At 56.0% G+C, this 16,229-nt stretch overlaps 1 protein-coding gene and 1 long non-coding RNA gene across 3 annotated transcripts; one reads left to right on the top strand and one right to left on the bottom strand.

Annotated features, from left to right (window-relative positions):
• Window positions 1-404: 404 nt before the first annotated feature.
• On the top strand, window positions 405-15,465 carry ALOX12B (arachidonate 12-lipoxygenase, 12R type). 2 transcript variants are annotated; one of them, XM_045375376.3, is made up of 15 exons: window positions 405-872; window positions 1,899-2,103; window positions 7,309-7,390; window positions 7,502-7,594; window positions 7,698-7,820; window positions 8,154-8,257; window positions 8,552-8,724; window positions 8,954-9,097; window positions 10,922-11,125; window positions 11,373-11,459; window positions 11,767-11,936; window positions 12,384-12,505; window positions 14,379-14,479; window positions 14,829-14,999; window positions 15,197-15,465. In XM_045375376.3, exons 1-15 carry the CDS (start codon window positions 726-728, stop codon window positions 15,374-15,376), a joined length of 2,106 nt encoding a protein of 701 aa, XP_045231311.2. In that variant the 5' UTR covers window positions 405-725; the 3' UTR covers window positions 15,377-15,465. The 2 variants fall into 2 exon arrangements, with proteins under 2 accessions (XP_045231311.2, XP_073874614.1); XM_074018513.1 differs by lacking the exons at window positions 10,922-11,125; window positions 11,373-11,459; window positions 11,767-11,936; ... (2 more) ...; window positions 14,829-14,999; window positions 15,197-15,465 and having other exon boundaries at window positions 570-872; window positions 8,919-9,080.
• Window positions 7,395-9,126, bottom strand: LOC141408754 (uncharacterized). Its single transcript, XR_012425229.1, has 2 exons — window positions 8,969-9,126; window positions 7,395-8,688 (listed from the first exon to the last, which is right to left on the bottom strand). It is a non-coding gene; the product is annotated as an uncharacterized lncRNA (long non-coding RNA).
• Window positions 15,466-16,229: the final 764 nt, after the last annotated feature.

The raw sequence follows: 16,229 nt of genomic DNA, 5'->3' as shown, positions 1-16,229 counted from the left end.
AGCTTCAACACCTCCCACCCTTCCTGTCACAGACTCTGGGCCCTGGGGCAGAAGGACGGGCCAGCTTTCTCATTGCGGCCACTACCTGCCCCATTTCCCAGAGAGGAATGGTCTGGCGGCCAGCCAGCTGTGCAGCGAATTAGTACCCTCCCCCTCCCCTCCCCCGCCCACCAGGAGCCTCAGAACCAATGCAGGTCACTCACTGCCCATGGCCCTGCTTAGCAGGGGTGCCCGACACTGCAGCCAATGGGGACTGGCAGGAGGAAGGAGCTTATTAGTCTGATAAAGATCTGGGGGCCCCACCCTGTCCCCTCCCGCAACTTCCCTAGGGCCCTGGCTCAGGCTGGACTGGCTCCCCCACCCTGAAGGTGCCTTCATCCAAGGCATCTTCCATCCGCCCTTTCAGAGGCAGGCCCAGGGCCCTGCCTGCTCTTCCTCTCTGCCAGCTCCCAGAAGGCTTGGAGCCCAGACACCAGCTCACCTGCCACCAGCTGGGCCCCGCCCGGGCCTGCCCAGCACGCACCCCGGCCGCCAAGGGCAGCAGCTTTTCCAGGATTTGGCCGGCAGGCCCAGTCACCCCACCTCGCCACCTTACCACTCCGCCTCGGAAGCCAGCCCTGTCCACTCCACTCTGTGCCTGGCTTCTCTTGCCTGCCTTGGGCCTTCGTGTGGCCCCTCCACGGTGTCTGGGACTGAGTGCCCCTCTTGCCTCCTGAAGAGCAGCCATGGCCACCTACAAAGTCAGGGTGGCCACAGGCACCGACCTCTTGTCGGGAACACTGGACTCCATCTCACTGACCATTGTGGGGACGCAAGGAGAGAGTCATAAGCAGCTGCTGAACCACTTTGGGAGAGACTTTGCAACTGGGGCAGTAAGTGTGTGTGTGTGTGTGTGTGTGTGTGTGTGTGTCTTTGTGGTCCCGGGAGAGGTGAAGGTCCGCAGGGAGAGCCAGGTGAGCTGAGCTTGGCCAGGAGAGGCTAGAGAGCCAGGGCACAGCTCTAAAGACAGTGGGCTCCCCAGGTGGCTCTAGACGCCTTGTCCAGAGCTGGCTTCCAGCCCTCGCCCATGTCCCAGATCTCTGGGCCATCCTTCTCCATCCTGCTCCCTCATCTCTAACCCTTTCAGGCATTCCTCATTTCCTTCCCCATCCTTTTCTTCTCTCTCCCTCTTCCTCAGCCCTCTCTCCCTGTCTCTGCCTATCCTGCATCCCCTCTTTTCTCAGTCCTTTCCACCTGCTTTCCTTCCCCTCCGCTCTCCTCCCGTTTCTGTCTTACCCCCTCTCCCGCATCCCTCTGTCTTCCATTCTCACTCACTCTTCCTAACTCAGCTGCCTCCTAACTGTTTCACATTTGATTGGATTCTCTGTGATTTACAATGGCATCAGACCAGCCTGTCTAGTGGAAGGCATGCTTTGTGGGCCCTCAGACCTGATTTTGAGTCAGGCCCAGCCACCTGCTGCTATGCGACCTTAATAGGTCACTCTATCTATGTGGCCATTCTGAATAGCTGCATCTTCATTGATGAATGGGAGAAAGGGCTGGCTGGACCTCTCCCCACTCAAAAACTGCAGAGTGGTACCCAAGTCCCCAGGGGTCTGAAAGTTCCTGTAACCTTAGGTGCCTGGAGAGGGGAGTGGGAGAAGACAGGAGCTGGGGATGGAGAGAAGGAGGGGCTGGAGTTCTACGCAGCCCTAGGTAGAGGGACTCAGTAGGAGACCCCCAGGTTGGAGGAGTCAGAAGGAAGCTCAACGATCAGGTCAAAATCCTGTCTCTCTGTCAGTCCAGGGAGGTGAACGTTGCGCAGCATGCGCAGGGCCTGGGTGAGAGGCCAGAGGGGTGGGCGGCCTGGGAGTCAGGGTGAAGTCCTGCCCACTCAGCCAGCCCCTCATCCTGCCTAGGTGGACCAGTACACCGTGCAGTGCCCGCAGGATCTGGGAGAGCTCATCATCATCCTCCTGCACAAAGAGCGCTACTCCTTCTTCCCCAAGGACCCTTGGTACTGTAACTACGTGCAGATCTGTGCCCCCAATGGCCGTATCTACCACTTCCCCGCCTACCAGTGGATGGATGGCTACGAGACCCTGGCACTCCGGGAGGCCACAGGTGAACCCTCATCACCCTGCTCCATCCTATGGCCGTGAGGCCTCGCGCTCCAGTCTGCTACCCTGGCATGGCACCCAGGCTCCCATCAAGCCAGGAGGGGCCCAGCCCCACCAGGGACTCCTGGGCTCTCCTGCCACTGTCACACATTTCCCTCAGTCAGTGCTGCTACTCTGGGCTCAGCTTGGGGCTGCACACCAGAGGAACAGAGGTGTCTGAGGCCCAGTGGCTCCCCTCAGCATCCCCATCTGGCAGCAGACAGCATTCCCAGAGTGCGCTCCCCGCTATGTCTCCAGTCCTCCCTGACTCCTACAAGATGCCTGGCCACTCTAAAAAGACCCCTTGTGATGCTAAGTACAGGCTCAGGACTCTCACAGGAGGCCTATTTATATGCCAATCATATGCGCTCCAAAAAGACTCCCTGTTACTCCAGCAGGATTCTGTTACTATCACAGGATGCCCCATGATTCCAACCAGCACCTTATATCCCATTTAGAAGCCCTTTGAGTTCAACAGGTCTCCATGGTAATGTGGTCTTATAATTATGATGCCCTGGCTTTCTTTTTTTGAGATGGGGTTTCACTCTTGTTGCCCAGGCTGGAGTATAATGGCACAATCTCGGCTCACTGCAACCTCGACCTCCCGGGTTCAAGCGATTCTCCTGCCTCAGCCTCCTGAGTGGCTGGGACTACAGGCGTGCACCACCATGCCCGACTGATTTTTGCATTTTTAGTAGAGATGGGATTTCACCATGTTGGCCAGGCTGGTCTCGAACTCCTGACCTCAGGTGATCTGCTTGCCTCAGCCTCCCAAAGTGCTGGCATTATAGGCGTGAGCCCTGGTTTTCTAACTGAGCATTTTTTAGACTAATGGGATGTTCTGTTGCTCCAAAGGACTCCCTATTTTCCCAATAGGACACCACATTTCTCTAACAGGATGAACTGTTACTCCAAAAGGCCCCCCTTAATCCAGTAAGGATCTATCCAATAGAGGCCCTGTTATTCAGATAGACTGTCAAGGTTTCTCCAAGGTTAAGGCTGGCTAAGGCTGCCCAGCGGTTTTTCCAGTTGCTTGGTTACTCCCATGGGAGAGACACAGGACCTGAGTGGCTGAGCTCCTTGCACCCACCCCTGCCAGAGTCCCTTGTGTGGTGGGCCGGGGTCAGGTTCCTAATTTGTGGTGCTACATGGGGACTGGAGGCCTGTCCTCTGTTATCCCCCAGTTCTACCACCTGAGTGTCTGTTGGCTTCCCTTGAGGCGAGTAGGAGGGAAAGGCAGAGCTGAGGACACCCAGGGCCTGAAGCCCTATCCTCCCTGTGGCTGACTACCTCTCTTCCGTTTCTCATTGCCCTGTGCTGGAATCTTCCCCCAGGAGTGGGGAACAGGCCCTGAGTTGGGGAAAAGAGAGGCAAAGAAAGCCTGGGAGATGGTGAGCATGCCAAGGGGAGGGTCTCACTGGGGACACAGAGCATCTTACTGCAGTGACAGGTCTGGGTGACATGGAAGCAGGGGACAGGCTGGGTGATGCTGGTGGCCAGGCAGGAATGGGGTTGGGTGGGGCCGCTGCCACGCAACAGGACAGGGAGACTTGAGTCACCCATAGGGCCCTCAAAGGAGTGAGGCTCCCGCCCTGGGGATGAAAACGAGCTGGGTCTCTGGGTTGCATAACTCCAGGGAGCGCCGTTCATCCAGAATACAATATGAGCTGAGGCAGGTGGAAGAGGGAGCGGGTGGTGAGGTGAGGGCCTTGAGAGGAAATGATGGGCTGCAGCGGTAGGCACAGGCCAGTCTGGGGACCACCAGCCAGGGTGCTGGAGAAAGACAGACCTGGACTCGGGTCTCAGTTCTTCCACCGACTAGCTGGACATTTGGCATTTGGGCATATTTCCAAATTCTACTTCTTTTTTTTTTTTTTGAGACGGAGTCGCACTCTGTCGCCCTGGAGTGCAGTGGCAAGATCTTGGCTCACTGCAACCTCCGCCTTCCAGGTTCGAGTGATTCTCCTGCCTCAGCCTCCTGAGTAGCTGGGACTACAGGCGCCGCCACCACACCCAGCTAATTTTTTGTATTTTTAGTAGAGACGGGTTTTCACCGTGTTAGCCAGGATGGTCTCGATCTCCTGATCTTGTGATCCACCCGCCTTGGCCTCCCAAAGTGCTAGGATTACAGGCGTGAACCACCACACCTTGCCACATTTCCAAATTCTTCTAAGCCTTGGTGCCCTCATCTGTAAAATGGAGATAACAACAGAACCTACTTCATAGGGTGGATGTGATAATCCAGTAAGATGACATCTGAATGGAGTTTTTTTTCTTTTTTTGGGATGGAGTCTCGCTCTGTCACCAGGTTGGAGTGCGATCTCGGCTCACTGCAACCTCCGCCTCCTGGGTTCAAGCGATTTTTCTGCCTCAGCCTCCTGAGTAGCTGGGATTACAGGTGTGCACCACTGTGCCTGGCTAATTTTTGTATTTTTAGTAGAGATGGGGTTTCACCATGTTGGTCAGGCTGGTCTTCAACTCCTGACCTCATGATCCATCTGCCTCAGCCTCCCAAAGTGCTGGGATTACAGGCATGAACCACCGCACCTGGCCTGAATAGAGTTTTAAAAGGCTTAACAACTGTTGGTGGTCAGAAGCAGCCTGCCACGGTGCAAATCCAGCCTTGTCCCCAGGTAATATGTAATAGCGGCTGTTTCTCTTTGTAAAATGGGCATGGTGATACAGTCCTTTAGCTGAAACTGTTGACTCCAGGGGTGTTTTGAAATTCAGATTTTATTGAGAAGCTACACACACATGTATCTGTACACATGTGTATGTTTATATAAAATATGTATATGTACATATACATATTTTCATCTATAAATCTATATCACACACATACCCCTTATATTATGTGCTATATCTACCACAGGGCACCCCAATCAAATATACTAACACTTCCCAGCAACAACTATGAATAGTTACACTGAATGAGTTAAATAAAGATTGTATATAGCCTCAGGGAGATTCACAGCAGATTCTGTCAACCAATGAATTTGTTGTGGAACAGTCAAACAGACAAACAAACCTGATTTCCACAGCTTTCTGTACTTTGGGGTTGTAGAGAAGGGGTCAGGAGCCTATAGTAATAGTCACCTGTCTCATAGGGTACTTCTTAGGCTTAGATTAATAAAAGTAAAGTGTCTATAAAGTGCCTGGTGTTGGGGACCAGCTTCAACACCACCCGTAGGGTACTCAACATCTGGTGGCAATGAAGGAATGAGAAGAGACAGGTTAAGAGTGCATAAAGAGTGGGGGCCAGGGGGCCAGTTGCAAAATGGAGGCTGCAAAAGGACCAGAGTTCTGGTCTCCACACTATTTATTGAGTACAATCACTTAGACCTAAGAAGCAGATGTTCAGGGCGAAACAGTGAAAGGGAGGCAGTACGTCATAGGCGTAATCTATAGCAATAGCGGTTTAAGTGAATCTCCTTTGTGTTCAAACAGCGTATCTTTAACTTATCGGACAGCAGCTAGTGGGAGTGGGCTTAACTAGGAGCCTGCACGTCTGTCCACATTCCTGTGTTTCAAAGGAGTGTCTTTCTCCTTCAACACAGTGTTTACAGATAAGAGAGCTTATAGATAAGTTGTGCTCAGAGCATGGGAACATAATGGCAATAACGCTTTCCTCCTTAGAGGCTTTTCGTGACTTTCCACAACTTAGTGTCCCATTTTTTTTTTTTTTTTTTTTTTTTGAGACATAGTCTCACTGTGTCGCCCAGGCTAGAGTGCAGTGGCGCCATCTCGGCTCACCGCAAGCTCCACCTCCCGGGTTCACGCCTTTCTCCTGCCTCAGCCTCCCGAGTAGCTGGGACTACAGGCGCCCGCTACCACGCCCGGCTAATTTTTTTTTGTATTTTTAGTAGAGAAGGGGTTTCACCATGTTAACCAGGATGGTCTCGATCTCCTGACCTCGTGATCCGCCCACCTCAGCCTCCCAGAGTGCTGGGATTACAGGCATGAGCCACCATGCCAGGCCGTGTCCAATATTTTTATGGCCAGTTTATACAGGAACCCCACAAGCACTTTTCCCAACACCTAGGACCTAGTAAGTGCTAAACAACTGTCAGTTCTTAATATTTCAGTGGTATCTACTCAAAGGAAAAGAAATCAACATATCAAAAAGATGCCTTATTTATCGTGGCACTATTCACACTAGCAAAGATATGGAATTACCCTAAGTGCCCCAATGGATGACTGGATAAAGAAAATGGGGTATATATACACAGTGGAATACTATTCAGTCAGGAAAAAAATGAAATCATGTCATTTGCGGCAACATGGATAGAACCGGAAGTCATTATCTTAAGTGAAACAAGCCAGACCAGAAAGTCAAATACCAAATGTTCTCACCCATAAATGGGTGTTAAAAAATGTGTACACATGGGCCAGGCGCAGTGGCTCACGCCTATAATCCCAGCACTTTGGGAGGCAGAGGCGGGCAGATGACCTGAGCTCAGGAGTTGGAGACCAGCCTGGACAACATGGCGAAACTGCGTCTCTACTAAAAATAAAAAAAGTAGCTGGGTGTGGTGGCAGGCGCCTGTAATCTCAGCTACTTGGGACACTGAGGCAGCAGAATCTCTTGAACCCAGGAGGCAGAGGTTGCAGTGAGCTGAGATCGTGCCATTGCATTCCAGGCTGGGCGACAAGAATGAAACCCCATCTCAAAAAAAAAAAAAAAATGTGTACACATGGACATAGCAAAATAATAGACAATGGAGACTCTGAAGGGTGAGAGGATGGAAGGGGGTGGATGATGAGAAATTACTTAACGGGTACAATATACATTATTTGGGTGATGGGTATCCTAAAGCCCTAACTTGGCCGCTATGAAATCTGTGCATGTAACGAAATTGCTCTTGTGCTCCATGAATTTATAGAAATAAAAAAATATTTCAGTGGGTCTAGAGGAGGGACTTTTTGCAGCAGCAGAGCTCAGCTTGAGGGTAGAGCAAGAGGAAAGAGTGTGGGTCCATGATCCTTTTATCTGAGATTTTGGGACGGGGCACTCCTTCATTCTCCCAAGGTAAGCCTTCCCACTCCTTGGTCATGGGCAACCCCCAGAGCCGACCTGGGGCACAGAAGCTGTACTCCTGCTTCCGGAAGTAGGCAGGGGTGGGCAGGGGCAAGGGTCAGCCCTTGAGTCCCCTCGTTGGTCTCCCTACAGGAAAGACAACAGCAGACGACTCACTCCCTGTCCTCCTGGAGCACAGAAGAGAGGAGATCAGAGCCAAGCAGGACTTCTACCAGTGAGGGGGCGGGTGGCAGGGGTCCAGGGAGGTGGGGGGCAGTGATGGCTCTGGCCCTTTGCCCTGGGGTGGTGTACGGGCATGAGGGTCACATCTCGGTTTCCCTTGCAGCTGGCGAGTCTTTCTTCCTGGCTTACCCAACTATGTGCACATTCCCAGTTACCGCCCTCCGGTCCGGAGGCATCGCAACCCCAACCGGCCTGAGTAAGGACCCGAAGCTGTGCTGGGCCCCTCCCATGGCTTTCCCCTGGACGCCTGCCTCCTCCCCGCCCCTTGGATCCCAGCTGCCCTGCGCTTCTCCCCACAGGTGGAATGGCTATATTCCGGGATTCCCAATTCTCATCAACTTTAAGGCCACCAAGTTCCTGAACTTAAATCTCCGCTACTCCTTCCTCAAGACAGCCTCCTTCTTTGTCCGCCTGGGGCCCATGTGAGTGTGTATGAGTGACGGGAGAACAGGGCTCCTGCAAGGACTGTTCCTCTCCCCCGACCTTGGCGGCCTCCAAGACAACCCCAGAGGTTGGAATGGCCAGGAAGCCAGAGGGAGCTGAAACGCAGACCCAGAAAACCCGAGAGATGATCCCAGAGACCTAGAGATGTAAAGATCTTGAGACATGGGACCCAGAGACTTTGCGACGCACAGACTCTGAGACCCAGAGACCTAAGTGGGTGGGGCGGCCCCGCCACCCGCCACCCGCCACCCACCCCAGCCGACCCTTGGCAGACCCCTCTGACGGCCTCTCCCTGGAATCCCATCTTCTAGGGCACTGGCTTTCAAAGTCCGCGGCCTGTTGGACTGCAAACATTCGTGGAAGAGGCTGAAGGACATTAGGAAAATTTTCCCTGGGAAGAAATCTGTCGTCTCCGGTATGGAATGGGGCGTCCAGATCCAGCAGAGGGAGTCAGGTGGTCTCCAGCGTGCTAGGCAGGCCCCCCACATGGGGGCAGTGGGACCTGAGAGGCAGCGAGGCGCGCGCGCGCGCCCTCTGGCGGCTTCTTGGAAAACGTCGCCCCGGGCTCCTCCCGCCGCTCAACGCGAGGCTGGGGGCTTCGTTTTCCTCCCCGAGTCCTCTCGGTGCCCATGGTCTTCTTCTGTCCCACGCCTCTCCGTCCCCGAGGGGGGTCGGGACGCCTTGTGACGCCCTCGCGCCGTTCTCGCAGAGTACGTGGCCGAGCACTGGGCAGAGGACACCTTCTTTGGGTACCAATACCTCAACGGCGTCAATCCCGGCTTGATTCGCCGCTGCACGCGGATCCCAGACAAGTTCCCCGTCACAGACGACATGGTGGCTCCGTTCCTGGGCGAGGGAACATGCTTGCAAGCGGAGCTGGAGGTGAGGCCTGCTCCGGCGGAGACCCCGGCCCCCGTCCTGGCCTCCCTCGCGGGCATCCCCGTCTCTCCCCACCCGCGGCGCCCGCGCCAGTCCCAACCACGCCCGCACCCCGCGTCCCTGTCTCCGTCCCACCCCTGCCCCTGGTCGCCAGCGCCTTCTGCACCTGCGGCTCGGGTCACGGGTGCCCCGTGTAGGTGCCTACTTGCCACCCATCGCGGCTCCCCTCCAGAAGGGGAACATTTACCTGGCCGACTATCGCATCATGGAGGGCATCCCCACCGTGGAGCTCAGCGGCCGGAAGCAGCACCACTGCGCCCCACTCTGCCTGCTGCACTTCGGACCCGAGGGCAAGATGATGCCCATCGCCATCCAGGTGCCTAGGCTGTAGGCGGCGCTGCCGCTGAGCCTCTGTGTGCGCGAATGTTCCTCCGAGTGCGCGCGCGCTTATGTGAGCGTGTGGACCCTGTGTGTATTCAGCCGTCTCTTGGTATCCTTGAGAGAGTGGTTTCAGGACCTCCCTGGGATGCCAAAATCTGCAGATGCTCAAGTTTCTTATATAAAATGTCCCAATATTTACATATGACTTACACACATCTTCTTGTGTGTTGGGATCACAGGCGTGAGCCACCGCGTCTGGCCCGGGCATATTTTTCTAATTCATACAAAAGCCCAGTAGGGCCTGGGAGCAGCTCAGGTTTGTATGCCCCAATAGGCTTAGGTGGAGATGCACCTTGCAAGGCGCAAGGACCGCCTTGGCAGTTCCCTGCCTCTCACCTGCTTGCTGTCTTGGTCCCCTCAGGTGCAGAAGTACACGGTGCGCTGCTCAGCGGAGCTGGGTGAGCTCTTGCTGCTGCGTGTACACAAGGAGCGCTACGCTTTCTTCCATGTTGCACTCCTGGGCTCAAGCGATTCTCCCGCCTCGGCCTCCCAAAGTGCTGGGACTACAGGTGTGAGCCACCTCGCCCGGCCATCTTGTGTATTTTAAATTCTCTCTAGGCTGGGCGTGGTGGCTCACGCCTGTAATCCCAGCACTTTGGGAGGCTGAGGTGGGCAGATTACCTGAGGTCAGGAGTTCAAGACCAGCCTGGCCAACAAGGGGAAGCCCCATCTTTACTAAAACTACAAAAATTAGCTGGGCATGGTGGGGGGGGGCACCTGTAATATTCGGGAGGCTGAGGCAGGAGAATCTCTTGAACCTAGGAGGTGGAGGTTGCAGTGAGTGGAGATCGTGCCAGTGCCCTCCAACCTGGGTGACAGAGCAAGACTCTGTCTCAAAAAAATAAAATAAAATAAATCCTTTCTGGATTACTTATAGTACTCGATACAATACAATGTAAATGCTATGTAGATAGTTGTTATGCCGTATTGTTCAGGGAATGACAAGGAAAAAAGTCTGTACACATTCACTAGAGACACTTTTTTCCCAGAATATTTTCCATAGATTGTTGGTGGAATCCACCGGTGTGGAACCCATGGATACAGAGGGCCGGCTGTACTTGTATGCCCCTGTGTGTGTGCATCTGTGAGTGGGTGCGTGTATATGTGTCTGTGCAGTGTGCTTGTCTCTTTGACTTCATCCATCCATCCACCTGGAAAACCAATCCCTGAAGGGGGTCAGGTCCCTACTGGAAATACTGAGATAATTAGACTTAGCCTCTGCCTTGGGAATCTGGTCTGGCAGAGGAAGCAACTAGGTGTTTCCTTCCCAGGGGTCCCCCCAAGGGTCATGCGCAAGTTAGAAAGAGGCTCCCTCTGGGTGGATGGGCCAGAGCCCCAGAGCCTGATGCTGCTGGTTCCTTAATGGAAAAATGTAGGCTGATTTCAGTGATCTGCCTGCCCCCTGAGGGGCTAGGAATCCTTGTGCAGTGCACAACCTGCACACCTGAATGTGGTGGAGGTGTGGTTGAAGTAAGGAAGTCTTGCCGGAGGAGGCAGCTTGTGAGATGGTTCTTGAACAGTAAGTGGGAGCTACCAGGTAGAGGCGGGGCAAGAGGAAGCTACTGCAGTCGAGCAGAAGGAATGGCAAGATCAAATGTGGGGAGGGAGGAAAGGCCCGGGGCGCTCAGGGGACCAGTGCGACCAGAGTTGCGGCGTGTTTTCACCTTCTCAGACTCCCTTCTGCCTCTTTCCTGCAGTGGGCCCTTTATGTGTGTGGGTCTCTGCCCTCACCTAGTCCTTTCTCTTCCATCACCCCTAGCTCAGCCAGACCCCCGGGCCGGATTGCCCCATCTTCCTGCCCAGTGATTCTGAGTGGGACTGGCTGCTAGCCAAGACGTGGGTGCGCTATGCGGAGTTCTACAGCCACGAGGCCATCTCCCACCTGCTGGAGACCCACCTTATTGCGGAAGCCTTCTGCCTAGCCTTGCTGAGGAACCTGCCCATGTGCCACCCCCTCTACAAGGTACGGGCTTGGGCGAAGGGGCCTCCCCCAGGCATCATGACCCTCACCTGGCCTCGGAAAGCCCCCAGGCCCACTGCGCAGTCAGAGAGACTCCAGTCAGCCTGGGGGGCTATCTGGAGACCACAAGAGAGGGCTTGGCATGGGGACTTCCCAGAGTGAGTGGATCTGATATTGCAGAAGTAGGGGGCTGAGCTCCTTTGGGGGCCACTTCAGCCCTCTCTCTTCATCCTCCTCGCTCTCCCCACAGCTCCTCATCCCCCACACCCGATACACCGTCCAGATCAACAGCATTGGCCGGGCCGTTCTTCTCAACGAGGGGGGGCTCTCCGCCAAGGTAAGACTTCCGCCCCCAACCCCAACGAGACATTTGCTTTCCTCTGGCCTTTGCAGTTAGACAAAGAGCAGGACTTCCCACTTGCCTTTTCGTGAGGGGGCGTGAAGGGAGGGAACTGGATGAAGTGGGTTCTCCTCTCAAGAAAGGAGCAGAGGCAGGGCTGGTGTGCTGGCCTGGAGCAGGAGAGTTCCCGGAGGTGGGGTGGGCTGGGTCGGGGGTTACAGGGGCACTTACTGGGATCCTAGAGGACCTGAGGGGGGTGCCAGGGATGCCCATCCAGCTCCAGGATCTGCCTCCTCCCTCACAGGGCATGTCCCTGGGCGTGGAGGGCTTTGCTGAGGTGATGGTACGGGCTCTGTCAGAGCTCACCTATGACAGCCTCTACCTCCCCAATGACTTTGTGGAGCGTGGGGTCCAGGACCTGCCTGGATATTATTACCGTGATGACAGCTTGGCGGTGTGGAATGCACTGGAGAGGTGAGCTCGGGACAGCAGTGGGTGGCTCTCAGGGTGGACACCTTGGGATGTTGGAGAGGGTGTGGGGAAATTCTAGAGACCTGAATGTGGGTCTGGTGCCATCCAGGGGCTTGGCCTTGGGGAAGGGGCCTGGGGTCTGTGTGTCCATCACACCTACACCCTCAGCCTAGCAGGCCCCTTCCTTGCTTGGTTCCCCAGCCCACCTCTGCTGGCCAGACCCCTTCTGGGATCTGAGCTGCCTGTAGGCCTTGCCCATCCCTTACAAGGGAGTGCTCTGGCCTTGCCAAGCCATCCTCTCCAGTTCTGCCCCACAGGACTTGCCCTCCCACAGGCCTGGGGAAGCTCTGGGGCCAACTGAGGTCAGGGCATCCTGGGGGAGGTGGGAGAAGCCTGGCTGAGGAGTGGGAGGGGAGGAGGATCCAAACTGAGGCCCTGTCCCCTGGTCAGGTACGTGACGGAGATCATCACCTATTATTACCCGAGTGACGCAGCTGTGGAGGGTGACCCGGAATTGCAGTCCTGGGTGCAGGAGATATTTAAAGAGTGTCTCCTAGGGCGGGAGAGCTCAGGTATGGGCCTGGACACCTGGGCAATCAGGGGGAGCTGGGGCTGAGGGGCAGCCCCCAGGCAGGTCTGCTAGGGCCCTCCTGGGCTGGATCAGAACATATTTTATTGTGGACCGAAGGAGACCAAACTGCTGCCCTAGGATTTTGACAGGCTCTTCTCCGGCCCCTGGAGCAGTGGCATCTCCGAGAGGCTGGGGAAGAAAACATGGCTGGCAATGGGTCCCTGTCTGAGATTAGGGGCTGTGGGTCATCTCTGCAGAGACCTGGAGGGGTCCCAGCCCCACCCCAGAAACAAATCTTTGCGGACTGTGAAATGGGGTATGAGCTCCAATAGGAAAGGGCAGGAGGCCAGGGAGCTGGCAGGAGGGAGCTGGCAGGAGGGAGCTGGCAGGAGGGAGCTGGCAGCTCCAAGAGAGGGGTGAAAGCGCCCTGAGGTCCCGCCACCTGGGTACACATTCAACAAATATCCAGTGAGCATCCACAATGCAATACTGGGCCGATTATTGAGGAGGCAAAAGGGAAAAAGGCAGGTGGTGAGGGTGCCTGCCTTCAAGGAGTTCATAGTTGGGGGTAGCAGGTATTTCCCTAAAGAAAGTTGTGGGGAAGCCCAGGGAAGGCGCCTAACCCACCTTGGGAAGGGGTAGTGGAGAGAAGATAGGGTGGGAGCAGCAGGCTAAGATCTAGCTGAAATCTAACTTCTTGGCTAACATCTAGCTAAGATCTGCAGGATGGAGAGGTCAGCCTCAAGATGACGGAGGATGGGGATGGAGAGTTCCGCATGGAAGCAGCATGTGGAAAGTCCAGAAAGCCAGAGGGAGCATAGGGAGTTCCAGGAGCTGCTTACTGCAATCACGTTCTCTGCAACTAGAGCTTAGGGTGGGACGTGGGGAGGTTCCCAATGGGCTAAGGCTGAGGCTGTGGGCAGCGGCCAGGCTGCACAGCCTGGTTAAGGGCCAGTGGGAGCTATCGAGAGTTTTGCGAGGAGATTAGGCTTGTATGCTAGAATATCAGGCTGCACTGGCAGTCAGGAGACAGTTAGGGAAGCTGCCATGGTGTCCAGGAGGGAAGACTGGGGACCTGACTAGGGTGAGGGCTGTGGGGACACCACAGAGAATTCCAGAGCTGGAAATGACAGGACTGGGTGATGGTTTGGGTTTGGAGGGAGGGGCTGAGGGCGACTCCACGTTTCAGGCCTTTGCAGCTGGATAAATGATGTATGTCGTCCCTTGAGCTGGGGGCTAAAAGGAGGAGCGGTTAGGGAGGAAGATGATGGGTCTGGTTTGAATATGTGGGACTTTTGGAACCTGAGATCACCATGGCAGCCGGGACACACGGGACAACAGGAAAGAGAAGCAACCTGAGGTTCACACGGGACAACAGGAAAGAGAAGCCAGCAGCTTGGTAGGGAAGAAGTGTGGGACTGAGAAATCCATCTGGATTGGGCAGAGTCTGGAAGGAGGTGATGGGAGGGAGTGGAGGGCGGGGGCTGGGTTGATTCGGGGCAGGACTCTTCCGAAGGAATGAAGGAACCCAGGAAAGCCTGCTGCCTCTCCCAACATCCCCAGGCCTGGGACCAGAGAGGCACCCCCAGGGAAACTGGAAGAGAGATCTGAGGGTCACAGGTTAGGCAGGGGCCAGAAGCAGCCCTGGAGGACTTTTGGCCAGGGCCTGCAGCCCTCTATCCCTAACCTCATGATCTGGATTAGGGGAGATGGGGTTTCTGCCACAGGAGGGTCACGCAGTCAGGATGAGGGTACGGATGCGGCAGCTTGAAGCTTTTGCAAAACGGGGAGAGCGGGGCATGGTGGCGCCCTCTGCCGGGCAGCCAGTGCCAGGGCAGGACTGACGCCGCCTGGGCTTTTCCCCCGCCGCTCAGGTTTCCCCAGGTGCTTGAGAACCGTGCCTGAGCTGATTCGATATGTCACCATAGTAATCTTCACCTGCTCTGCCAAGCACGCTGCTGTCAACACAGGCCAGGTACCGGTGCTCTCACCAGCTCAGGCCCAGCCCCAGGCCCAGACCTCCCAAATTTAGTCCGTGCCCCAACCTCAAACCCAGCCTCAGCCATAATCCCTGGTCCAGCCTCAACTTGTCTCAGCCCAAGTTCCAGCTTCAACTCCAGTCCCAACGGAAATCAAGCCTCAGTCCCAACTCTCAGCCCCAGCCCCAGTCTAACCAACCCAGCCCAGCCTCAGCGCCAAGGGCGGGGAGTCCAGGGCAGCGACTGTAGGGCAGATGGTCAGGGCGTGGCGGAAGGAAGCTACCACGGTACTCTTCTTCCCGGGGTACTCTTCCACCCAGACCCGAGCCTCTACCCCACTTCCAGATGGAGTTCACCGCCTGGATGCCCAACTTCCCAGCGTCCATGAGGAATCCACCGATTCAGGCTAAGGGGCTGACCACTCTGGAGACCTTCATGGACACGTTGCCGGATGTGAAGACCACGTGCATCACACTGCTGGTGCTCTGGACCCTCAGCCGTGAGCCTGACGACAGGGTGCGAGACGGGATGGGGGACTCTGAGCACAGGGAGGGGGCCAGGAGCTGGGGATGGGGGAGGATAACTGGAGGCGTCGAGGGGGGAGCAGGGAGTGAGAGACCACTGAAGCCAAAGGGTGGAGGGGCCAGGGCCACCGGCAGGAGGAGGGGGTCCTGGCCGGCCCTGGTTCCAGCTGTCCAGCTCTCTGCCCGCAGCGGCCCCTGGGACACTTCCCGGACATTCACTTCGTGGAGGAGGCCCCGCGGAGGAGCATAGAGGCGTTCCGCCAGCGCCTGAACCAGATCTCACACGACATCCGCCAGCGCAACAAGTGCCTCCCCATCCCCTACTACTACCTGGACCCGGTGCTGATAGAGAACAGCATTTCTATTTAGGAGCGCCCTTCCCCTCTCTCCTCTCCCCATCCTGTGCCCTCCCATTTTCAAAAAACAAAACAAAACATAAAAACCTCAAAAACCAAAAACCAACCAAAAAACCTTCCTTTTCCTGGGTCTGGCTGTGAGTGCGCGCGGCAAGTTACTCGGGCGCTGGCGGCAGGGCTGGCGCGGCTGGGTGCGGGTGCAGGCCGTGCGCGCCGCGCGCTCTCACCGCGATTCCGTTCTCTGCGGCCGCGGGATCCAGTAGGAGTAGGGCAGCGCCAGGCCCCGGTTCCACTCCAGGACGTCCGCCCACATCTGGGCCAAGCGGCTCTGTAAGGAGGCGATGCTCCGCCGCGGGGCCTTCTCGGTGCAGTGCTCCTCTGGGTAGGTGTCCAGGCTGGGAGAAGGAAAGGCTGGGACCTTGGCGGGCTGCATTTTCAGCCCACAGAGATTCTGTTCCATCTTAAGTCTCCTTACCAGGGAACTTAGTCCACCCAAGCCCAGCCCACCTAGGGGTCCCGGACCACTCCAGACCATCCAACTTGAAACATAAACCACCCGCCCACCTAGACAAAAGACTGCGGGCCGCAAGAAACCCAGACCACTCCAAGCCCGGCTCATTCTGAAGCCCAGACCGCTCTTAGCTCCACCTACTAGGAATCCACAACACCCTAAGCCACACCCACCAGCAACCTAGCGGCTGCAAGCCCTGCCACCTAGGAGCCTAGCCTGCTAAGTGCACCCTTCTGGTAGCCATTGTCCCCAAGATCCCTTCCTCAATGTACCCACTCTCTAGAAGCTGAGACCCCAGCCATCCCCACCTGGGCCTTGCTTATGGTGTCCTTGGTTCCATGGCTGACCCCCCACA

This window comes from Macaca fascicularis, chromosome 16, assembly GCF_037993035.2.
Source record: "Macaca fascicularis isolate 582-1 chromosome 16, T2T-MFA8v1.1".
In the NCBI taxonomy this organism is placed as follows: Eukaryota; Metazoa; Chordata; class Mammalia; order Primates; family Cercopithecidae; genus Macaca; species Macaca fascicularis.
This window is presented reverse-complemented; position numbering and strand designations above follow the sequence as displayed.

Excerpts from the sequence above, each read along its gene's own strand:
- ALOX12B (XM_045375376.3), top strand. The coding sequence starts at position 726 with ATGGCCACCTACAAAGTCAGGGTGGCCACAGGCACCGACCTCTTGTCG. Across the intron at positions 2,104-7,308 it reads GGCACTCCGGGAGGCCACAG|GAAAGACAACAGCAGACGAC; the intron begins GTGAACCCTCAT and ends GTCTCCCTACAG. Across the intron at positions 7,595-7,697 it reads CGCAACCCCAACCGGCCTGA|GTGGAATGGCTATATTCCGG; the intron begins GTAAGGACCCGA and ends TTCTCCCCACAG.